Genomic DNA, 24,764 nt, shown 5'->3' on the forward strand with positions numbered 1-24,764 from the left:
GATTTTATTGTGGTTACTATTGTTAAAAGGTTATGTTTGCATTTAGAATTTGAATTGTAATTATACCTTATACTTACCTCTGAAGGTAATAGGGAAAGACAAATGCTAACTTTATTTAGAGTTTTCAATTGACTTTTTAAAATCCTTTTTATATAATATGTGTGACCCAGCACGAAGTTAGCACAAGGACAGTTTTGATAAATTCAAAAAAGATATTTTTATCACTGTCTTTTTAAAAAATCATAAACTGAAATTTTATTCTTTCATTTTAGGAAACTGAAATAATCTATGCTTAGTAATATGTCATTACATATTCATATCTAAACATTTAGCATTTTAAAAGAACTTTATTTTAAATGCTTAATATACATAAGGAATTTTTTGCATTGCTTTAAAAAGCTCCCCACAAATGTTGATTACCATTCATGAAATATTAATTTCTATGTCAGAAACATTGTAAAATTCCTAAGATTTGCAGTTTTATATCTGAAATGTTGTCATGTTTAAGTATTTTGTCTGTAAATAATTGAATTTTGAGCTTTAGCTTCAAGTCATTTTTATTTTTCAAATTAAGGAAAGTTATCAAGGGAAATTATTTATTCCAACCAGAAATCTACTGATGTGCTTCTTCCCATAGTCATGCTGTCTGAGGGAGATGGCGCAGCAGAGTTGTCACATACACCTGCACTAGTTCATTTCCTGTCTTCATGCTCCATAGGCACAACCAAACACTTTCAATATCCCATGCATACACAGAAATCCTATGCAACTGTGCTGGTGAAATGTATGAAAATGACATTCTAGGAGTTTATTTATATAAAAACAAATAAGATATGGAGACAGGTTTGAGGTTAGATCTTGAACATTCTTATTTCTGAAAGAAGTTTAACATTTTTCCTTCTTTAAACCAAACTGCACATTGTGTGGAATTAATAGGCTTTATGTAAGTAACATGGATGCTGTTTACTTAATGTATTGAATCCATCAAATTTATAACTTGTATAATATTTTGATCTTTTGAAAAATAAGTCCTAATGTATATTTTACATGCCAGAAGAAAAGAAAATGTACTCTAGAATCTAGAAAACCACTCTCTCCTTTATTTTTACATTTCAATTATTCTTTTATTTTAGAGTAATTTCTTACCAAACACTACCAAGAAATATGCCAAGCCACAGAGCCCAGATCGTGGCCCGCTACCCTGAAGGTTATAGAACTCTCCCAAGAAACAGCAAGACCAGGCCTGAAAGTATCTGCAGCGTGACGCCCTCCACTCATGACAAAATAGCAGGACCTGGAGTGGAAGAGAAGCGGAGATCAATGAGAGATGACACGATGTGGCAGCTTTACGAATGGCAGCAGCGTCAGTTTTATAATAAGCAGAGCACCCTCCCTCGTCATGGCACTTTGACCAGTCCTAAAACCATGGTTAATATTTCTGACCAGACCATGCACTCTATTCCCACATCACCTTCCCATGGGTCAATTGCTGCTTATCAGGGATACTCCCCTCAGCGAACCTACAGATCAGAAGTGTCTTCACCCATTCAGAGAGGAGATGTGACGATAGACCGCAGGCACAGGGCCCATCACCCTAAGGTAAAAGATCTGCTAATCCCGTGGGAACTTCTGCTGTGCGGATGCTGGGTTTTATTTCTAGCACTCTGTTCTTTAAATGTGAGCGACAAATAGGGAGGAGGTAAGCAAGGCAGCCCTTCTTTTTTGGTTTTAAGAATTAAGGAAGAGTAATCTGCAATGTCAAAATCTCCTGTATAAAACCTAAGCTTGCAACGCTTCATCTCTCAGGAGCACGGAAAGAGTTCTTTGGAGCAGATGCATTATGCATTCTTCTCTGCTTGATAGCAGATCTCATCAACTTTGCATGTAGGTTAAGACCGCATGCATTTTTATTGGCTCTTGACACACTTGCCAATTCTACACCTGCCCTCTTCCAGCGTACCTGCACTCTTGTGTCAGGCTCATCCTGTTCTTTGCTAAGATCAAAGTGCAGCTTCATCTTCTAACCAGCTGAATATATGGCATATTGAAATACCTGCTTAGATACCCACTTTAATATTAGAGTAACAATGCTTATTAGTATTTATATGTTTTAAAAATTAAGATACAGACTGAGATCATATTTTAATTTGTATTGTGAGTTGGCTTACGCCTTGCTTAGTCGATTATTTGAAGTGAATTCGGAGTGCTTTGTATCGATCAGCTTTTCATGATGCTAAAGCAGTTGTTTTGATCAATCAGCCTATATGCAGCCAGTTCTGTAATGTCTGTCCTAAAGTGAAAGGGAATTTTTCTCTCATTTTCTTTGTAATGCTAAAGTATTTCTTGCTTTTTACCATTTTAAAATGCATCTTTTCTTATCCTTGTGACAGGCTGAATCCTTCAGTGACATCACTGCATAAAGCATTTCCTTGATTTTTCCATAAATAAATGTTAGTTAGAAATTAATCAATCAATCAAGAATTTTCCTTTGGAGGAAGCTTTAGTTTGCCTCACCAAAAGAAGGCTCACTTTGAACTCCACTGTAACAAAGTTCGATATTTTGTCACTTGGTACATCCAAAGGCTAAATCGTGTTTGATAAAAATGATCACAATATTCAAGAAAAAACTGGTCTAATACAATTTAGTGTGTGGCTGAAAAGCATTCTCATGGTTGTTAGTAGTTTTCATATTCTTGCCCAAGATTTATCATCTGTTTCAACAACAAATATGAGGTGAAGGTGTGCTGTCTATCCAGTTGCCAGTCAGCTAAACGTCTCCTCCTCTTCCTCCGCTCAAAAAACTGCTCCAGCGTTGCCAGATTTTTCTTTCAAACTATCCTGTCAGCTTCCTTGATATGATCAGTGGTTCTCAAAGTATGATCCACAGACCCCTGAGTCCCCATGACCCTCTCAGGGAGTCTGTAAGTAAATTCAACATGTTTTGTAATAACAATAAAGCATTATTCACTGTGTTACCATTTTCTAATAGGGGATAAGCAATGGTGGGTAAAAGTACTGGCACCTTAGCATAAAGCAAGGGAGTGGCTCCAGACTGTACTAGTGGTCATTGTATGCTTCACTGACACATACTTGAGATAAAAATAAATAAAGTAGCAATTTCACTTAAGAATCCCTTTGATGAAACAGTAAAAGATAATTTTATTCAATCTCCACCTTTTATTACATATCATTTTAATAGTCTGTGTGATGAAGTGAGAAATGTGTTTAAAGCATTTCTGTTGCATACCAAAGTCCTAAAGATTGTCTCACAGGAAAACACTTGGGTGATTCTTTGAGTTGCAAGCTGGACTAGCTCCTTTTTTCATGAAACATCATTTTTACTTGAAAGGACGAATGACAGGCTAACTGTAGTTGTTCATACTTGGTATTTGACAGACACTTCTCAGAGTGAAATGTTAACCTGTCACTTCAAGGGAAACAACTGACAGTGTTGCTGATGACAACATCTGAGCTTTCAAACAAAAATTAGAATTTGAAAATCTTGTACCTGCCGCCATGAGATTGACAGTTTTCTAGTGCTTAAAAATCAGCGGTGGTATTAACAAATGTGAGTTACTGCTATTTGTATACTAGTGTGTGTCCACATTTGGAAGTCTGCATAAGTCACCAAACCAGTATTTTCCACATGAGCAGTGTTTGCTATTACCAGATCATGGATGGGTAAAAGATTCATTCAAAGTGCAAATAGACCAATGGGTCTTAATGTAACAAAGTATGAGAAGTTCATTGATAGGGTTTCAGATATTGCTTTGCAACTAACCTTTAAGAAAATACCACTTTTCCAGCTTTATTGCAATCTCAAAGATGCATAGCTAAACTTATCCAGAAAAGTTATTTAAGTTCTCTTCCCTTTTCCAAGGGTAGATTTTCTTCATGTATTTCCACTTAAAGAGATTATCACAACATATTGAATACAGAAGCAAATATGAAAATCTAGGCAGACATTAAAGAGATTTGCAAAACTGTAAAACAATGCCACTGTTGTCACTAAATTTTTTTTTTAAGAATGTAAAGGGGTCTTGGGGCCGGCCCAATGGCATAGTGGTTAAGTTTGCCACCTCTGCTTCGGTGGCCCAGGGTTCACAGGTTCAGATCCCGGGCACAGACCTGCACACCGCTCATTATGCCATGTTGTGACAGCGTCCCACATACAAAATAGAGAAAGATTTACACAGATGTTAACTCAGCAGCAGTCTTTGTCCAGCAAAAAGAGGAAGATTGGCAACAGATAGGAGCTCAGGGCCAATCTTCCTCACCAAAATAAAAAAGAAGAAGAATATAAAGGGGTCCTGAGACCAGTAAGTTTGAGAACCACTGAGCCGGATTATATAGAATTACTCTGTTCTTGAGCATCTGTATTTTAGTCAAGAAATTTTAGTTCTGTCTTCTTTCGTAAGCATTTTGTAAGTGGCATTTTATAATATAAATTTAAGACTTCTCATCGCTGACGTTGACCACGGAGTTTATACTGTGCCTTTATTTCTTAGCATGTCTATGTGCCTGACAGGAGGTCAATGCCAGCTGGCCTGACTTCACAGTCTGTTAGTCCCCAGAGCCTCCAAGGCAAAACGGTGAGTATGATATCTTTATTTACCATATCAGGTTTTATTTACGTGCTACACATGATCGCATGCATCTGACATAGCTTCTAAGTTTGAATTTTCAGAGACGTGCCTCCCAAGAAAAACCATTACTACTTTTGTGGAAGAGATGCTCATCAGAAGAATTTGGAATCCTGTAGCCATTGCAGTATCTTACTGGATACCTCTCCCTAAATGTCTGACTCCCTAAATATAAGATTATATTTTCAAGGTTTATTGCATGACCTGGGTGGTTTTCTTTACTTTGTTAGTAGTTAATTCCCTCATCCTTAAAACAGAAGTTGGAATAGTTTATTAGAGGAATAAATCCAGCAAGCAGCCATGTGTAGTCAAACTACAGGCCTATTAAGAAGTTTCTCCTGTGGATTTTTGTATAGATTAACTACTTAGAGCGAGGAAAGAAACTGATTTACATATTTATGCAGAGAAAGAGAGACTATAAAAACACTAGGTTCAAGCAAGTACTTAACATTTTCATTTCATTATCAGTGTTATGTTCAAATTGGGAAGGAGTTATATTACCAGGACACTATTATTCTTCAAATTAAAGAGAAAAGAGGGCTTTTCGTCACTTCATTCTATTTTAATGGCATTCTTTTTTCGAGAACTATGCTTTAATATCAGGAGGTAGTCTCAATTTCTGTGAAGATGTGATTTGAGGACCTATATAGTTGTTTATTATTTAAAATTCTCTTCCTGGTGCCAGCCTGGTGGCTCAGCAGTTAAGTTCGCACGTTCCACTTCAGCGGCCTGGTGTTCACCGGTTCAGATCCCGGGTGCAGATCTACACACTGCTTGTCAAGCCATGCTGTGGCAGGCATCCCACATATAAAGTAGAGGAAGATGGGCACAGATGTTAGCTCAGGGCCAGCCTTCCTCAGCATAAAGAGGACAGTTAGCAGCAGATGTTAGCTTGGGCTAATCTTCCTCAAAAAAATAAAAACTAAATAGAGTAACATAAAATTCTCTTCCTGCAGTAGTCAAAACAAATTCATCTTGTATGCATTTTGCAAACATTCTTTTTATCTTTCATCTTTTACATGCTTATATCTAAGGAAGATTTCCTGGCTTAAAACTACTTGTGGTTTATTTATTAAGGGTTATATATATATTGCTTGACTAAAACTAAAAACTTTCAAATGTTGCAAATTTTAAATATTATACTGTTGATCTGACAAAAAGACGTTAATAACAAGATAATGCTACATATTACGTAATGAAATTTTCTCTTCTGCATTGCTCCCTCTAGTGGATACTTAGGATAAAACTTGTTTACCACCTCCTACTTCTCTAGGGGTCATATGTGCCGCTTTTTTATTTTGCTTCAAAATTTAAATATCTAGCAAACTTATTGGAATCTTTCATCCTTTTAAAAATCTCTTTATCTTTTTAACTGCATAAATAATAAAGCAGAATTTCAAGATTTCTTCTTTTGGTATTTCTGTCAAATATCCCTCTGGTTCTTAGAATATCTCAATCCCTGACCCCACACTGCCTTCTCCCTGGCAAGACCTCAGAGCTTGACACGATGATCATAAGACATGGACCATCCCACAGTCATGAGGTCACAGGGTGTGTGGCTGGCCTCAAAGCAAAAGCAGCTATTTTCCTGTTATGGAGTCTCTTCTTTAAGTGACACACAGACACACACACACATTCTTTGACTGTTTAGCATAAAAGACTGTTGTCTCATCTATATAGATGCTCTGTTTTATCTAAAGAATCCAGTAGTGACTGTGATTTACTTCTGACACTTCTCTCACCTGAAGGCAAAAATTTTTAATGTAACTTCAAATAGTTAAACATTATTTCTGTCCCTAAAAAAAAAAGTATGCAAAATAATGAGCAACAGCAAATGAACAGAAGAGAAGTCGTGTGATGCTGCGGTGTAGAGAAAATAAAGCCGCCTCAGGAGCACTTTCTGGCGGGGAAGTTTTTTTTAAGGGCGTGCTGTCGCCCTCACGTGAGCAGTGCCTCCCTCGGGCCCGTCTGCAATTTTTAATCATAACGAAGTGCAGAGAAGCACCAAATATAATATTTTATGGCCTGTAAGACTGCCAGTGACCATACTTTACTGCATTTCTAACAAAGAAAAATATATCAGATTGGCCTGTTAAGGAATTCTGTCTTCGAAAATTTATTTTCAAATAAATTTGGGGATCACTGTAACCACTCAGGAACCAGAAGCTTCTCTGCTTTCCTCAGAGTGTGGAAGGAGGGTTTATGCACCATGGAAACTTGCTGTGTATATGAAATAGATTTTTTTTCTTAAAAAAATTTTTCTGAAAAAATTGATCTTCTGGTCATTTAATATACCCTGTGAAAGCGCTAACAGTGACGTTTAAAATATAACCGGGAAGCAATTAATAGATTCCAGGTACCGAGTTCAAAGATGTGAACATATCATCCAAGTTTTACATGAATTTTAATTCTTTTTATTTACCTTCTGTTCTCTAAAATAGAATGTTGGACGTGCAGGTATTGTTCTATTGCTGTAAAAGTCTTAGGTGTCATTTTTAAACATCTTATTAAAATATCTTTTAATAGTAATCTTTTAATAGCTTTTATGTGCAAACCTTTATAATGGTTTTTTGGCACTGTGTTTTTTTATGCTTAACATTTAAATATTCTCTCATGAGTTCTGAGAAAATGCCTTGATATACTGTTGTTTTGCTGTATCTTTTAAAGTAACCCTGTTCCTTCTATTTCTCTAGATATCTATGCATTTATGTAGGACCTATCATCATAGTGTCTAGGCACTATGTTTGATGTCAACCATAAGAGGAAACTTGCCAAGAAATCTTGGTTTAATATCTGTCACTTAAGACAACAATTAATCTGTTTTCCACTGTTTGGATTCTTAAATTGTACTCCTTCAGCCAGAGGAGCTTACGCTGCTGCTAATAAAGCTGAGACGGCAGCAAGCTGAACTGAGTAGTATCCGGGAGCACACGTTAGCACAGCTCATGCAGCTCAAACTTGAGGCCCACAGCCCAAAGGTCAGCTATGAAGAGATTTGTCTGTGTCGTCTGCCATTGTCACTTATTTTGAGTCATTCATTAATCAGTTGGATCAGTGTCGTTAGTGTTGAGCATGAGTCCATCCTATCATTGCGGCCATTACACCAGGATCTCATATTGACCCTTTGAGAATTAACTTCTTTCTACATTGTTAAAGGAAAATACAGGCAGGATGCATTTCTTCTTAGCCTTCCACCCACTCACTCACCCACCCCCTTTTGGTTGCGAGGAAGGAAATGCATACAGACTTTCATGTTGTCGTTCACTGAATACTGTAACTTCCACATCTGGTAAAGCAGATATTGAAAAGTCCTATCATTTCCCATAAAGTAGTAAGTTGAAAATTGATTATAGTTTTAATGATCCTGCCTTTTAAATGTCCAAGATTAATTTTAAGATGTTTCTTTTGTTCTTGATTAAAAGAATAAACGCAGGTAGACATTTCTCAAAGGGTTTAATAGCATCTGGTTATATGGGAAACATCCAGGACTATATTGCAGAAAAGAATGAACATGTAAAGCTTTAAAGACATTTGAAGGATTGTTCTGCTTAATATTTCAGCTTATATGCATGTCTACTTTATTTCTCAAATTGAGTGTAATTTTATAATAATTCAATATGTCGTCTGTCCCATTTACAGGGGAGCATGTGTGTGAAAGTTTTGTGCTGTGATTTTATAGGTTGTGGTAAAGTACCTGTTTTTCTTACTTCGAAATTGACCTTTTCCTGAATTCTGCACCCTCTTTCTCTATCCCTTTGTTTCTTGATTGATGCCTACTAGAATGAAATTCTTTCACATCATCTTCAAAGGAACACCATATATTTGGATCATCAGGTGGGATTTGTAGAATTTTCTTACTTATAATACCTAATACAAGTTTTTAAGTGTAGTACAGTTTTTCAGACTACTTAGAGATTTCAGTCATTTTGAGTTAAGAGCATGACTTTTACAAGTGGCAGAATAAGAAATCCCTAACCAGGTGAATTCAGGAATACCATAATAAACAGGTAGAAAGGACAGTTGTGGAGGTAAAGAGGGATCCAAGTGCTGGGTCATCTGCAATTGAGAGCCTGGATTCTCTAGATCAGTTTCTTCTTATCCCAAGAAAACTCACACTCCTCGAGGCTTATCCCAGCTTGGAGTTGACCTAATTAAAGAAATAGACACCAAGCTGTGAATGCCTTGTTGGAAGGATGGAAGGAGGGTGAGCAGTAGTGTGCTCTTTAGCCCCAAAGGGGAGTTTAACGGCGTGAAATTTGCAATGAAGATAATTTTTAGTTGTGTGTCCTTATTCCTTGTCCTCCCCCTCCTCCCATGTTTGGTCTTTGGTCAACTATGTGGAGTCGGTTCTATACGACCTGCCGTTCTAGCATTATCTCAGTGGTGGCAATGAGTGTAGTTGGTTACAGTGAACGTTCAGAAGTGTGAGTGGCAGTTCATGAACAAGGACTGACGCGCCCATTGTTTAGTTTTTATAAAATTCACTATTCATGCTTAATTTTAATTTGATGAGAATTTTTGATATGTTCTTAAACGTAGAATTTCTTCCCCAGTGAATGCATTTTTTTTAAATATAAATTAAGCTAAAACTTGTTTTAGCTTGTTTCAAAATGTTCAAACTTGAATATTTTACCCAATGGGAAGGTTACTCTGGAAAATGTTTTAAGACACATGTTTACATATTTATATTTGCCTGTTTGAGACAACATAATAATGTCCTGCTTTAAATTAGTTAGATTTAAAGAGGGATTTTGCATTAGGATAACCCTTTAAAAGATGTTTGATCATTTTTCTTTTAATTTTTAACAGAAATATACTTTTGTTAATATGTAATTTAGTTATTTTCCCACGAAATGTTTTCCTCATGACTTCGCATATTGGAATGCTTTAGAAATCGGCATTTCGTGAATCCAAATTTTCATCTTCACTCCAGACTGGTGCTGTTGAAATTTAACCACAGTCTACCTTGTACACATTGAAAGCAGTCTAATAAAGACGTGTTAGCCAATAAAATAGTAAAATTAGTCTTCCCTCAAAGTTCCATACTGCCAGAAAGCTTCTAAGATACATGGGAAAGAACTTTCTTAAAAGCTCCCTCATCTGTAAAGCTAGAGAGAGTTCTGAGAAAGAATGGAATATTACAAAAATTGTTTAGAAGACAGTAGATAAATGTGAATCTGAAGTTATCTGTCTCTGGAAATAAACCTAGTGTTTTCTGTAATTTATTATTCACCTCAATGAATCAAAAATTGGAATTGCGGAGACACAGAACTTTAGAAAATCTTAGGAAATACCACCATTTGCTAAGATGCTTCTCCTCAACTCCCTTTCCCAGGTCAAGCTCTGTTTCTTCCCTTGACTTAAGTGCCCCACATCGGTTGAGGTTTCTTCCCATCCCTTCTCTCTAAGCATCCTCTGCCGTTTCTTGTTAGTGAATGTATTTGCCGTCAGTGCTGTGAGTGGAGTCTGACTCCTAGTGGCCCAGTGAACAGAGCTGAGCCCTTCCTGGTCTTTCGGGCCATCCTCTCACCCAGACGAGACAACGCTCTGCTGCTGTTTGGAGCCTTTCGTATTGCACCAGGCTGGTGGTCCTACAGATGGCCTCTAAAAATCTCGACTTTTTATTGACCGTCCCTCTTCTCTCAACATGTCAGCAGAGGTTTTCCATTAATTGCCCTTTTTCTTATGTTAGATCCTGAAATAAAGTTCTGTTATTCCAATTTTTAAATTTTGTGATAATGAGAATTATAGAATTTGATTGATTGAATGCTAATATTCATTGAAATAAGACTGTTTCTGATGGTACACACATTGAGCCATTTTTAGATATTAATCAGATAAAATACAGCAACATGGGCGGCTTTGCCCAGAAACTCAAATACACCTGAATGTAAATATCCTTAAGGTTTCCTAAAGAAAATCTCTCTTTAAGTAAATCAAAAATTTTTATGGTTTCAGACAATTGCATCTAATATAAATGAAATATTTACTTTTGGACTGTCCTATATTTTATATCAGTAGTAAGGTTATTAAATAATATAAAAAGAATTCTTGCTAATTTTGAATTTCAGTGAAACTTTTCATCCAGCTCAAACATTTCCAGCTTTTAATCTTGTTACTGCCAGTAACCTATTTTAGATTACCAAGTCTGTTGTTTTTATAGGCATTATTGGTTGCCTGGATTTATAAATTGATTCATCAGTTTTATAACTACAAATTGGAAAATAGATTTTAAAATCTGAAAGTCAAAGGAAAAGGCTGTGGTCACATTTTACGCTATATTTCATACCAAATGAATATGTACTAATTGATAACTCACTTTCGGCATTTATTCCACTTGCTCAAATAAATCATCAGAATAACCTAAGGCCAGCAACAAAACGTAATCTTCCTCGTACCCCTTGTCAGGTTCCACAGTAGTCAAAAGAAAATTTTTACTTGATTTAAAATCTCTTAGTCCCTATCACTGTTCATGAGGAATAGGAACAAAGGGTTGTCTCTGAGTTGCTTCAGAGGTAAATTCATTTCTGATATTACTGGAATGCTTATAACAAAGAAAAAATGAAAATGGCTTATCTGAAATTCTGAAGATTTACTTATATACAGTCAATCCAAAAATCTTGACTTGGAGCAATATAATTTGGTTTCTAATTATCACCATATGAGCGCAAGTCATGTACTGAAGTGTTTTCTAAAATAGCAAAAACAAGGCTAATCATATGGTAGAATTTTCTTCTCTTTTTTATTTCATTTTGAAGTATGCTATTATTGTTGGTTTATGCTCTTATAGCCCAGTTAGTAGACGGCTCAAAGTCTACAGTTATTAAGACTAGACTAGGTTTATTTGTCGTTTTTGTGAATTTTAAGATAGAAAACCCCAAAGTATAACCTGTGAACAAAAACAATCCTAACTGGATAATTTATATACCTCATCCAGATTTTATTTAGCAAATGAATAAATATGTAACATCAGTAACTCATTTTCTTCTCATTCAGCTTAATTATCACTGAATATTAGAGAAACTTTTGATTATAGTTTAAATGAAACTTGCAAATTTCATCCTAAAATATTTCTATGGAATGGGCTTAACACTTAGTAGCTTTTTCCTGGTTTGTTCCTCTGCCTAGCAGAATATAGAGGAGAGAGGGAGGAAAGCCATAAGTAGAATCTTGCAATGGCTCTGTACTTGCCAGGAAGTTGGAAGAAAATTCGAGATTATCAGCAATGGTAATGGCATCTCCTCCTCTGAAGAATGGAGTGTCTTACAGTTCTTTGAAAGTGAGGGAAAAGAGAATATCTTGATATATTTTCCTTTCTTCTCAGAACAGGCCAGATTGAGCATGAGTTTTAGAACTATGTGGCCCTCCTGGAAAAGTATTTGATGATTAGGAGTTCCTAATGTTTCTGTAGCGCCAAATGTAAATCATTTGTTTGAAACTGGAGTAACAAGTTTCCATAGTTTATTGTAGTCGACCATCTGGATAGTCAGCTGTAAGACACAGAAAGGGCATCCTGGTTGGTTTGGTTCCTATACCATTACTGGTGATTGTTTTTAATAGCACCCCTGGTGGTTAGAGTCCCAAATTAGGCCATAAAAGACTGTATTTAGCCCAGTAATATACCTAAAAACTGGACTAACAGTATCATACACCCTAACTGTATTAGGGAAAACATCTCTCGCAGAAAATGTGTTCAGAGCGCCAACCCAGCATCTTAGGAACATACGTATCTTCTTCAGCAGATCTAACACTGGGAGTAGGGACTTCGAGTTTCTTAATCTTGTCACTTATAAGGACATCCCTTGGTGTCTAGTTCTTGGCTCCTGTTGCCTAAAGCAGGACTGGTTGGATCAAGCAAAGGAATGAAGTTGAGATTTTAGAAACTAGACCAGGAGCTAAAGAGAGAAACTAGGTGAGGCCTCTCCCTGGATGAAGAGATGGAACAAAAGTTGGAGCCTTTTTTGATCAGTCATGAAGGGAGGATTAATAAGAGTGAGGAAATTAGAACATATTCCCATCCCTTCGTCTGTTTTCCCCACCCCACTTTAGCTCTTGCCTCCATTTGTGTCTTTCTGCCTCACTTGCTCTTTCTTTCTAATGCTCCCTATTAGTGATTGAAGAACACTTATGAGGGAATTTAGATGACGTTCCCTTTGCCTTCTTTCTAAAACCTTCCTGCCAGCTTTCCCTGTAGGCAGTGATAAAAGGAAAAGAGATGCTAGGAAGTGAAGCTAAGAGCTGTGTAGGTAGGGACCGATGGTTGTGAGCATGCTGCCCCCTTGTGGATAAACTAAACATAGACCAACCCTCTTTTCTAACTGCCCCCAGATGATACCACTCCAGTAACCGGCCTCCCCCTTTGAGAATACCCGCTACAGTAAATGGAGTTTGACTTCTACAGATCTGAGCTTTACTTGCACTAGTACTGCAGGAGGTATTTTTTTCATCTTTTAAATACAGAGTGGCATTGTAACATGAATGTGCTTTCACAATTCATCCCTAAAATTATGACATTCTGCCTTTACCACTCTCCCTTCAAGAGTCGCTATAGTTAATGGCATCAAAAATGTCTGCATGAGAACGAGAAAGGAAGGGACGTAACCTCAGTCAGCCACACTTACATTGGGATTGTCTGTTCCCAATGTACTCAAAAGTTCTTTGTGAAAAGAATATGCCTCTGCTATGATAATTTAATAAAATTCATTCGTCTCTGCCCAGATGGAGCTATCTCCCCCCAGCTAGAACATACTTAAGTCATTTCTGAATATAGCATCAAATAGTATGTTCTTTAACACCAGATGGCTAAAGGATCATGTCCTCAAATCTCATGGAGAAGCTGGAAGTTTCTCATGGCAAACCAGTTTGCCGTAGTATAATAAAAGAAAAATCTAGCTCAAGCACACCTATGGTGTTCCTTGTTGCATGAAAATATTTAAGGTTTGCAAAAGTCAGTAGCTAAATTCTTCTATCTTGTTTTATCAGTACATTTTTTCAAAGTATTATCAAATGCTTGCGGGAGGATAAAATTATTTTTGCTTAATACTAACTTCTAAAACATCTTTAAAAGTAAGCTTAACTTTCTAATTTGCAAAAGTTTTGTAGTAGCATTCAGATTTTATGATGCAATTCTTTTTATAAATATTAATATTTTATGAACTGTGTACTAAAACTACTAGTGACGTTTGGGAAAGTCTGATATTCTACCACTGTGGTTGCTGTGGACATTCCTCATCAGTATGCTTTCTATATCCTTTCGAGAAACCACAATGAAAAAACTCCGTGCAGACAGCAACTCTGACCACTTTTTAACACACTTATGCCAAGGGAAATGTAAAAAGGAACAGTTAACTGGGTGTATGTAATTGGTACTGAAACCATTCAAGGTAAAGATCCGAGAGCACTTTTCTGCATTTTGTTCTTTGCGTTCATGAAAGACAGCTTCCCTATAAGGGAAGAAACACTAACAAGATGATTGAAAAGATTCTTGATGGCTTTCATTGTTCGTGTCAGTTCAGCAACTTCATTCTGTTGAGCTGTTAAGCAAGACCCCATTTTCTCTAATATTTCAGGGGGTCCTGGAGCTTCTATTTTTAGGGATGATTGAGAGCTCCAAGAGGTAATGTTTCTACGGGATATAGAATAGGCATTTGGAGAAAGCAACCTAAGGAACCTGGAAAATTGAAAGTAGGTTATTTAACACTTACTAACCCAAACTCGTTAGAAGGTACAGAACATGTGTATTTTCTTATGCCTTGCTATTAAGAGCGACCCTGTCGGCAATCCTGTCTCTCTTCCTCACACCTCATTTCTCCTTTTTTCTTTTCCTGTCTCTCCTTTCATCTGCATATTTGATCATAGAAGTAGTAGGGAGAGGGAGATGACACCCAGAAAATTCTTAACCAGGATATGACATTATAAGAGCAGAACTCTAAGAAGACTAAATAAATGGACAGTGGGTAGATTCCAATTTAGAATGTGGAAAGACTTAATATACGTGTGTTAATACTCTGATCTCTTGGCCTATCCAGTGCTTACACATTGTTATCACGGTTCTTCTATTTCTCACTAGTAATTAATCAGTCTCGTTTGCTAACTGTTTTCACCCATCTCAACACTAACCAGGGAGGTTCCCTGTTTCTTGGTGTTCTCTCTTCTGGACATTCATCTACTCATCATTTTACTAGTTGTCTCCTTGCTGCTCTTCATCTCTAGCCCTGGGTGTTTCTCCTGGAAAGCAGCATGTGATGTGGGCTTCCTTGATTTGAGCTTGTTTGCAGGAAGTTTACTTTGGGAAGTGCTACCAAGCTATAGGAGTAGAAAGTGAGCAAGGAAGGAGGGAATATATTATCAACTGCCACAGGCAACTTGAGCCTTGTCTGACTGATACTTGTTGACAAATGAATAGGAGCACTGCAGAATTACCCAAATGAACAACAGAAGAGGGAAGCATTTGTACTGGTTCCCATCCTCCATTGACCAGGGGTTGCCCCTTGAGACTAACTCTCCAGTACACTGAGGTTATGAGTGCCCAGTGGGTCCTGTACACAAAATGGTTGGCTCAGCAAGAGCTGAAACAAAAGATAGGCTAATAGGATGTGGAGAGGTGCACAAAAGGTATCTAAAACACATCTCTCTGCGGTTTCAGTTAGGTATTTCTAGTTGCTTATAGATATCCCCATTTGAAAGTTCTGCCTTCAGTACATTCCCTAACACGTCCAAAATTAAGGTTGTCATTTTATCCCTCAATTCCCTGACCAGAAAACTAAAAGCCAAAATGGTTCAAGGTATCGGTCACCTTTAAACTCCCTGATGGAGCAAACGTTTAGTAGCTCATCATCCTTGGGGAAGGGCTCACTGGGCTTTGAGAAGGATCAGGACCTTTGCTTACATGTTTGCTTAGCCCCAGAACTTAAAGTGGTTTAAGCCCAAACAGGAAGAGAGGAAAGTGAGACCCAGTCTCCTCCTCCAGCTGTGGCCAGGACAGCCTGACACCAGTCTTTCAGCCTGATTCTCTGGTGGATGAAAGAAAAACAAATGGCAGACTACCTGGGAGGGCCCAAGATATGACAATCCTCGGCATCCTGCCTCATGTTCCACCACTCAAATTTACAAAATAGCAGAATCAAGTCAGGCAGCCTCCTGGAGTTGTGGTACCTTCTCCTAATATTTCATCTGCCCAACACCAGCACAAAGTAAAGTTAAAAATACCTTGAGGGGGCCGGCCCGGTGGTGCAGTGGTTAAGTGCACATGTTCCGCTTCTCGGCATCCCAGGGTTCAGCGGTTCAGGACTCAGATGCGGACACGGCACCACTTGGCACTCCATGCTGTGGTAGGCGTCCCACATATAAAGTAGAGGAAGATGGGCACGTATCTTAGCTCAGGGCCAGGCTTCCTCAGCATAAAGAGGAGGGTTGGCAGCAGATGTTAACTCAGGGCTAATCTTCCTCAAAACAAAACAAACGAAAAAAAAAACACCTTGAAACTGGAGTTAAAATTACTTTGAAAATAGTTTTACTGAAAACAGGAAGATCGTGGGATTCTATAGAACTTTCTGAACAGATTATTTTAGCTGAATATACAATATCTGCATGGTGTTTAGTCAGGATGATAGAGGCCCCCATAACACCTTATAGGCACTAAGCTCCTTATTACCATTTAGTCGCCAAATCTTGGCAACGCTGAAAGCATCTGCCACATTATGTCTTTCAGCCAACTCAGGAAATTCCACAAACTCCCTATTCCCTACAAAATAAGATCTCTTTTTAGTTTGTCCTTGAAGCCCTCCCTGTATCACCACCTCAACCTGTGGGACACTTCCTGCCCTGTAAACCCTTTTCTCTAAGAAAGCCAACGACTCATTGTTTCTCAGATAACTCCAGAAGTGCTCCCATCCTCTACACCGCGCACCTGCTCAGTGCCTTTCCGTCCTAACAGCTTCGTATCGCTCTACAGTTTACAGAGCTCCGTCAAATGCAGAATCCCACTGGCTTCTCTTCCACAGCCTCTGCAGCACGTGGGCCCGTTCCCTTTAGCCTCATGCAGTCAGGTTTAACGGCTTGTCCAAAAGCACCAAGCTAGGATAAATACCTTGTATTAATGAATTTGCTTTCCCTTTTTAAAAACTCCGTTTTGACTTCCTTCAGAATGAATCGAGCCATTCTTACGCTTAGAGTAGTCCTGTTTCAGGTTGCTGATTTTTGTTAGACAAAGAATATCAGCTCTAGTTATGTTCTATTCATTCTCCTATCCAGTAAGATAGAAAAATGAAAACAAAATTTCTCCACGCTGCCTAAAATGCATAATATTTATACGGTTCTATTCTGTATTTACAAAAAGCGAGTGTTTTTGTAGCCCAATTACTGTAGCTTTTGTTTCTGTTTTCTTTTTATATATTTTTCAGAAAGTTCATTCAGCAGAGATTTATGGAGCTCAGTGCAAGGCAGGATGTTAGTGCTTACAAAGTGGAATTCTTAAATGATTTTCAAAGCCCAGGAAGGAAATAAAGTTGAGCAAAGATGCCAGAAACATTTCTCGGATTGACCTAAGGGTGTCATTATGTAGTTAAAACATAAGCTGATAAATCTTTGAGTCAATGGTAGGAATTCTACTACTTAGCGCTAATTATAACTCAGGAATAATACAATTGCTGTCAGTAAAACCCAGATCCTTGTATCTAGAAGATATTTTAATTAACAGATACCTTTTTTACTAAAAGAGGTGTAAGGGATGTTTTGTCCCTTTAAAATGGTATCATTAAAATACTTGCAAAGAAGAGAAAAATGTGACCATTTCAAATGTTATATCCACAATAAAGCATATGTAGAAAGTGTATTTTGAGTTCTTTTACTATTTCCTGTTGCCTTTGGATGCCAGGAATAAAGATGGTAGCATCAGATAATACATATTACTTGAGGTTAAAGGAACAATGGTTAAGAAAAGGTGGTTGTACAAGGAAAATAGATTAAACCACTGAAGTTAAAAATCAACTCTATAAAGTTCATCCTGTAGCCAAAAGGATTTTGATTTTTAAAAAAGTACTTAAAAGACCCTTGGATGAAAAAGAGTGAAATTCACTGTGAGTAAATTATATAAGTAAATTATTTGCAAAGACATTGGCCTAGACCTTCAAAGTTTTCCTCAAAATATACCACAGGTATGTATACATATATCAAAATGGTGGCTTTAAAAATTCAGCAATTTAAATGAGGTTGTGAGTATAGAGGTTACCCTGATTTTTCTGCTGGCTTCAGGGTATTTCCATAATGTTTTTCAGTAAATGGACCTTATCAGTATTCCTGAAGCCAGTGTGTACTGCATCGGCCAGTTTAGAAATGCTTTTATTTCCTGGTACGTTTGACTCCTGTGTTAGTGTCCCAATTTGTCATTCTTTTTTCTTTTTTGAATCTGTCTTCTCCCTTCTAAATATATAACAATAGTAATTTTTCCCCAAAGTTTTACTTTTAGAAAACATGTATAGCGTGGACAGTTTATTCAGAGCGCTTTAAAATTTCCCAAGGAATAGCCCTCGAGACTTTGCCCCATCAGTTATAAAGAGACTTATTTACATTCTTCTATTAAAAAAGTCACTTCAGATTTCCCTGCTCCCTGTTAAACAATGAGTCGTTTCAATAGGTAGTCATACCCTTCAATCTCAGCTTCTTGGACTTTCAGATGTGCCTAGAGTGAGAGGGGAAGGCATTTACATTGTCATTATCTAAATGACCTGTTGATAAAGACCCCCGCATTCCTCAAAGCTTCACCCTAGGCATGTCAAATTCTTTAGCTTTTTAGTTTTGCCACACATCTTAAGAGTTTATTGATCTAGACACAGGAGGACATTCTTGAGAAATGGATTCTTCAGTGATTAGGCTATTAGGGTTTTTTGCTATTGTTAAGACAGATTCCCAAATTAAAAATTCTTTTCCTAAGAAGTCATTAAGAACTCGGGGAAAAGCCCATTTTCCATTTAAATGGAAAATAACAGCACAGAAATGGGTCTTCTCATTGGTTATCAGTGAGAACAAAAGCTCTGCAGGGGAGATAGAGATCATCCAGCCTTCTCTCTCAAAGAAAGGAGGAAGCTGTTGGCGCAGAATTCAGACTCAAGAAAACTCAGTTACAAGACAGAGCTTGAGCAAATGTTTTCCTCTGCTGGCAATAAGATCCAGATCAAGGGAAAAATTATGCTTAACTTTATTGGTTTAGAGCTTCTAGAGCTTCTGTCTAATATGAAAGCTACTAGCCATATGTTTTAAAATTTACATTTAAATCAGTTACATTTTTTATAAAAGTAAAATTCTTTTCCTCAGCCACAGTAGCCACATTCCAAGGGCTGAAGAGCCACGTGTGGCTAATGGCTACAGGACTGGACCACAGCAATATACGACACTTCCATCATCACAGAAAGTTCTATTGGACAACACTGTTCTAGATGGTTTATTATTTAAACTTTTTAAAGAGCAGTTAAGCCACTACTTAACCACTTCTTATACTTAAAGGAAGATTGGAGAATTAAGGTTTTCCAAGAATAAATTATACCAATGACCGTCTTGGCTCTGCTCGCTGCTAATCTTTCTCCGTCCAGCCCCTCTCCCCCAAAAAAATTTCTTTTCAGGAGCATTTAGCTCATGAGTTAGAATATCCTGTTCCTTCTGCATTCATAGCTGGTCTAATTTCTATACAAATAGAGACTTTGAAACCAATATTTAGAATTTGCTAGAATAATAGAACAACTGGCAATTGGAAATTGGATTCCTGACTAACATTCCAGATCCCCAGTGATTAAAATGAGTTCGCTCATGGGGCCGGCCCCGTGGCTGAGTGGTTAAGTTCTCGCACTCTGCTTCAGCAGCCCAGAGTCTCGCCGGTTTGGATCCTGGGCGCAGACAGGGCACCGCTCATCAGGCCATGCTGAGGCGGTGTCCCACATGCCACAAGTAGAAGGACCCACAACTAAAAATATACAACTATGTACCGGAGGCCTTTGGGGAGAGAAAGGAAAAATAAAATCTTTAAAAAAAAAAAATGATGTTCCCATTTAAAAAAAAGAAAAAGAGTCCACTCATATTCTTAATAAGGAGAATCAGTTGATTGCTTTAAAAGGGGTTAAGTCTCTTAATGCCATATCTCATGCAAAGACAAGAGAATGTTTTAATCTAGATGCAATACTTGTGTTTAGATAATGCGTTTGAAATTTTTCATCATTTCTTAGTCGTACAGGTATCTTGACCAGCATTTAGCACTGATCTGTCAGGACTTTGAAAAATTCCTTATTAGTGAGATCGAATTAGTGCCAGGCTGGATGCTTCTGAAGCCTGATTTCCTGTCCTAACTACCAGGGGACCTTTAGAAAGACAAAAACAGTACTCAAGGCCCTCTGTCCCCGAGGCTTCAGTCAGAATTGCCAGCAGCCGCCAAGCCCTGCACATGTTTTAAAATCTCCAAGGAGATTTGTTTTTTTTCCCAGTCAGGTTTGAGAACTGCTGAGATAAATAATCACAAGGAACACCAAAGAAAGAAACAAAGTCTAGTTTTTCTGAAACAGAAATATTATCCTAGTGCTTTCTAATCTTTTCCATGTAAGGCACACATAGAAAGTGACGATGTTTGTGCAGTGCTTTGAAAATAACTGGAGATGCCGTCAGAAACATGTTAGGCCCCCTGAGGACTGAGGTAGTCCCTGTCTCCACACACCTGTAACCCGTTCCCAGCCTGCAGGAGTCAGTGGGAAGTTCTGCTCAAGATCCTAGCAAGTATGACGTAGTTACACAGAATCGTGTTGAATAATTTTTTTCATGATGGGTTTTTAAATCAACATATTTCTGACAGAATCATCAAAAGATGCTCTATATTCGTATTAGTCCAACATACCCCAAAACTGAGAAAGAGGCCAGAGTGAGTATCAGATTTTCTAAGTAGTTTTGGACTTACAAATGTCAAGTAAAAATACGTGTTTTTGTTGTAAAGAGAAATACATTGGCATTACCTAAGTGTATTTCCAAGATGTTTCCACTTACATTTTCTTATTTATTGCTGAAGTAAATTATGAAAATAACGTAATGCCTGAATCATACATTCTTATTTTTACTATTATAAAATGATGGGCTTTTTATATAATAGCTTTATCATTTAGCAATTAACTGAAACCTAACCCTATAATACCTGTTACTTCAAAGAAGCAATGAAAGCAGGAAGCAAAGCATTTAGCTCATTTTCAAGTAAGTTATTAAACATCCTCCATGTACTGATTAGACGTTTCTCTTGCTCTTTCTATTGCTCTCATTCCTTAAACCAAAATATGTCAGCTATTAACACCACCATCATAATGCTGTCTAGGGTTCTTGTCTTCAAACCAGAAGAGAATTGCTGGGTATGCCCTTTTTTTTTTTTTTAAAGAACTTAAGCACAAAATTCCAAGGTGCTCATGGAGCATTAGATGTGTTTTTTTCTTTTTAGCTCCTAGTTTACTGCTGTAATTCAAAAGCTATTATGAAGTTTACATAGCAAAAGCCAGATGGAATGTGCTGTTTCAGTGTGAGATACAGGAACAAGACAGTTTCTAAGGATTAAAAAATATATATGTGATGGTTTAGTGAAAGGAACCACTAGCCTGTTTCTAGGGTAACTCTGGAGATAAGACAGATCTAGTATTTGCAATCAGTAAATCTGGAAGGAGTGAAGTTGTCCTCAGATCGTTGAAACTTTTTAATAAGGACAAACTCCCATTGTATGGCATCCTGATTATTGTGTTTAGTTGGCTTCAGCTGTTGCAGGCCATGTGCAGGAGGCCATGTGCAGGGAGAGAGCCACCAGATACAGGACCACTCAGCCTGCACAGGTCATTCTTATAGCCCACTACTACTCATCCTCAGAGCCCGGGCTTAGTGGGTATGATGCCCAAGGGAATTCTGAAGTGGTCCCACTGCTTCTGCCTTTCCATGTATAGTCCTATCCCATTTCTCCAACTTGAGTAAAATGAGATTCCCAGGAGTATGTGAGCTGAAGAACACTCACCATTATCAAGTTGCATTTAGCTTACTTTAACACCTGGAGAACATCATGGTTCTGCCAAAGGGATCTTCAGGCCAGCCTGTGATCGTGTTTAATGATATTGTCTCCGTCAGAGATTCTCAAGTTGCACATCAGAATTATCTGGGAATCAGTGTCTGTAGTCTTTGCAGGCTCCTTGAGTGATTCTGGTGTGGGTTCAGAACCCCTGGTCTAAATAAACTTGAACTTTGATTTCTGAAGTAGCCAGTAAGAAAAAGAAAAATGGTATTGTAAGATAGTTATATGTATTTCCAAATGCATTGGGTAGCTTGCTTTTCTTAATTACTTAACATTCCTTCCAATAAATTTCTGATGTGGATACAGATCATAAGACAGAGTAAAGGCTGTGTGAGAACACTTCTCTGGATGAGGGAGGGCCTCTCTGCCCTGAACGTCTCCAGCAGGCTTAACTCCCAGCCTTGAACACGCTATGAACACCTGGTGCTAAAACTTTCTCTTAGCCTCTTGTGTCACCAAGTATTTGCCAGAGAATATAGTTGTTTTATTAATTTAGTTTATTTCAGGCATATATTTTTATCCTTGTCTCTCTAATAACTTTTTTTATGTTAGAAAAGCAGTATCTACTCAGTGGAGAAAATGTGGTAAATGTAGAGAAGCATAGAGAAAGAAAAAAAATTATCCACAGTCCCACAATTCAAAATAATTGCTAACATTTTTCATTCCTTTGTTTTACTAAATTGTCAGCTTCCAGAGATGCCTTCAAATTTTAGTATTCTAGGATTTGTTAGGTATGTGTGAAATTTCTCATAATGAAAAATCGTTCCAGAAGTGATCTCAGAGACACTGGAGTTTGTATACTTTCAGTATTATTTTAGGGGCCAGCCCAATGGCATAGTGGTTAAGTTCACATGCTCCGCTTTGGCGGCCTGGGGTTCACAAGTTCGGATCCCGGGTGCAAACCTAACACCACTCAACAAGACACACTGTGGCAGCATCCCACATACAAAATAGAGGGAGACTGGCACAGATGTTAGCTCAGGGCTAATCTTCCTCAAGCAAAAAAAAGAGGTTTGGCAGTGGATGTTAGGTCAGGGCCAATCTTCCTCACCAAAAAAAAAATATATATATATATATTTTTTTTTGGCTTTTAGTTTTTCTAAGTCAGTTTCTTCTTGCAGAGATCCCTTCTCAGTGACTTAATATTTAACGGTCTTTGACATGTAAATTAAACAAAGCATTTTTAAATCACAAGCATGGTGTCCCTGTATACATGTGCATATTGACCCTCTCAAAGTATTCCACTAAATAAATCAGGCGTGATTATCCTTCTGCAGAAACCATATTGTCCCTTCTCCCTTTTAAAATACTTTTTTAAGGGCCAGCCCCATGGCCGAGTGGTTAAGTTCGCATGCTCTGCTTCAGTGGCCCAGGGTTTCGCCTGTTCGAATCCTGGGTGTGGACACAGCACCGCTCATCAAGCCATGCTGAGGCGGCGTCCCACATGCCACAACTAGAAGCACCAACAACAAAAAATACACAACTATGTACTGGGGGGCTTTGGGGAGAAAAAGGAAAAAAATAAAATCTTTTTTAATAAATAAATAAATAAATAAATAAATAAAATACTTTTTAAAGTACATTCCTCAGGCCTAGAGTATGAACATTAGTCATTAGTCTGTGCCACACTGAAGCTGCACTTACAGGTGTGCGCCGCATCGACAGACCTAGCCATGTGACACAGAGGCCCATTTATGGTGCCAGATTTCCAAGACTCCACGGGCAATTTCAGTTTGATCTTGAGTATCCTTTACCTTTGGATACTATCTGATCTCCATTATTTCATAAAAATTCATGCTCCTGACCTCCCCTCAACCCCCAGTAATGTTAGCGTGTATAGATGAGGTGGCTTTGCAAATTAATGTTGGTGCTAAAAATGGATAGAGACTTAAGCTACTTGTATTATGGGAAGTGTGTATCAGTGCGGTCAAATGATTAAGCCAAAACAAAAGGCAGTTATAGTTTATTCCAGGATGAACATTTGATTAAGATAAAATAACTGGCATTCCCTAAAACATAGAGGGTGCTTTAAAACACAGGAGTCTTAAATTTCTGTAATAAAAGCTTTTTTTCTCCTAGAGAAAAACATATCTATAGTTGTCTATTTATAAGTTACTTTCCAACCCTAAAAAAATTTATCCTGTACTGCATATCAACACATTTGTGTCCCATGTGCAATATCACCTATAAATGGCTTGGGCCCTTATTGGATAACATTGGCGGGGAGGAGTTTGAGTTTAATATGTAGATGTGTAGATTTTAGAATAAATTATTTAGGGGCCGGCCCCGTAGCTGAGTGGTTAAGTTCACGCGCTCTGCTTTGGCAGCCCAGGGTTTCGCCAGTTCAGATCCCAGGTGCAGACATGGCACCGCTGGTCAGGCCATGCTGAGGCGGCATCCCACATGCCACAACTGCAAGGACCCACAACTAGAAAATATACAACTATGTACTGGGGAGATTTGGGGAGAAAAAGCAGGGAAAAAAATCTTTAATAAAAATAAAAAATAAATTATTTAGCTTGAATAAAACTTTTTAAAAGTAGAATAAACCAGTCACAAGAGGTTTCTAATTTATCAACCAAATCAGGTTTATTGACATGAAACATTGGTAACTAGGCTAAAAATGAAATTGTCTAGACATACAGTTTTCAAGATTTATTTTTTAGTTACATTATGTGTTAACCTTAATGTTAGTAAACTTTTATTGTAGATTTAGCTAAATCAGTAAAGTAGCATTCATTAACCATGATGGAAATGCTTATTTTCTGTAACATGGAGGATGAAAATTACGTGAACTAAATGTCACAAATTGCAATTATAAACAGACTTGTTTGCTTACAAATGGTATAAACCTTGTTGGCCTTTTACTCTATATATATCATGATGATTGTCTTTTGAATGCTATGACTCTTGATTTGAGAGCCTGCTAAAACAAATATTTTTCTAGAGGCAGTAATTAAGTGCAACATAGCTGGAAATGTGAAACATGGTTTCAGCCTTTTTAGGCACTGGGGAGATACACTGAGTCTTTGCTAAATAAATTTTAGTTTGCG

At 37.7% G+C, this 24,764-nt stretch overlaps 1 protein-coding gene across 35 annotated transcripts in view; it reads left to right on the forward strand.

The window, feature by feature from the left end:
* PLEKHA5 (pleckstrin homology domain containing A5) overlaps positions 1–24,764 on the forward strand; it is a 231,173-nt gene that overhangs the window by 161,833 nt on the left and 44,576 nt on the right. For 24 of the 35 annotated variants that reach the window (XR_011540317.1, XM_070620710.1, XM_070620706.1 and 21 more), the window contains 4 exons: positions 1,134–1,599; positions 4,509–4,592; positions 7,502–7,621; positions 8,424–8,477. Coding sequence is in view for 33 of the 35 variants with exons in the window: in XM_070620710.1 (XP_070476811.1) it covers positions 1,134–1,599; positions 4,509–4,592; positions 7,502–7,621; positions 8,424–8,477 (724 nt within the window). In the remaining 2 variants the exon portion in view is untranslated. The remainder of the gene's footprint in view (positions 1–1,133; positions 1,600–4,508; positions 4,593–7,501; positions 7,622–8,423; positions 8,478–24,764) is intronic. The other 11 variants (XR_011540318.1, XM_070620714.1, XM_070620723.1 and 8 more) reach the window with 1 other exon arrangement.

Source organism: Equus przewalskii, chromosome 5 (assembly GCF_037783145.1).
Source record: "Equus przewalskii isolate Varuska chromosome 5, EquPr2, whole genome shotgun sequence".
In the NCBI taxonomy this organism is placed as follows: Eukaryota; Metazoa; Chordata; class Mammalia; order Perissodactyla; family Equidae; genus Equus; species Equus przewalskii.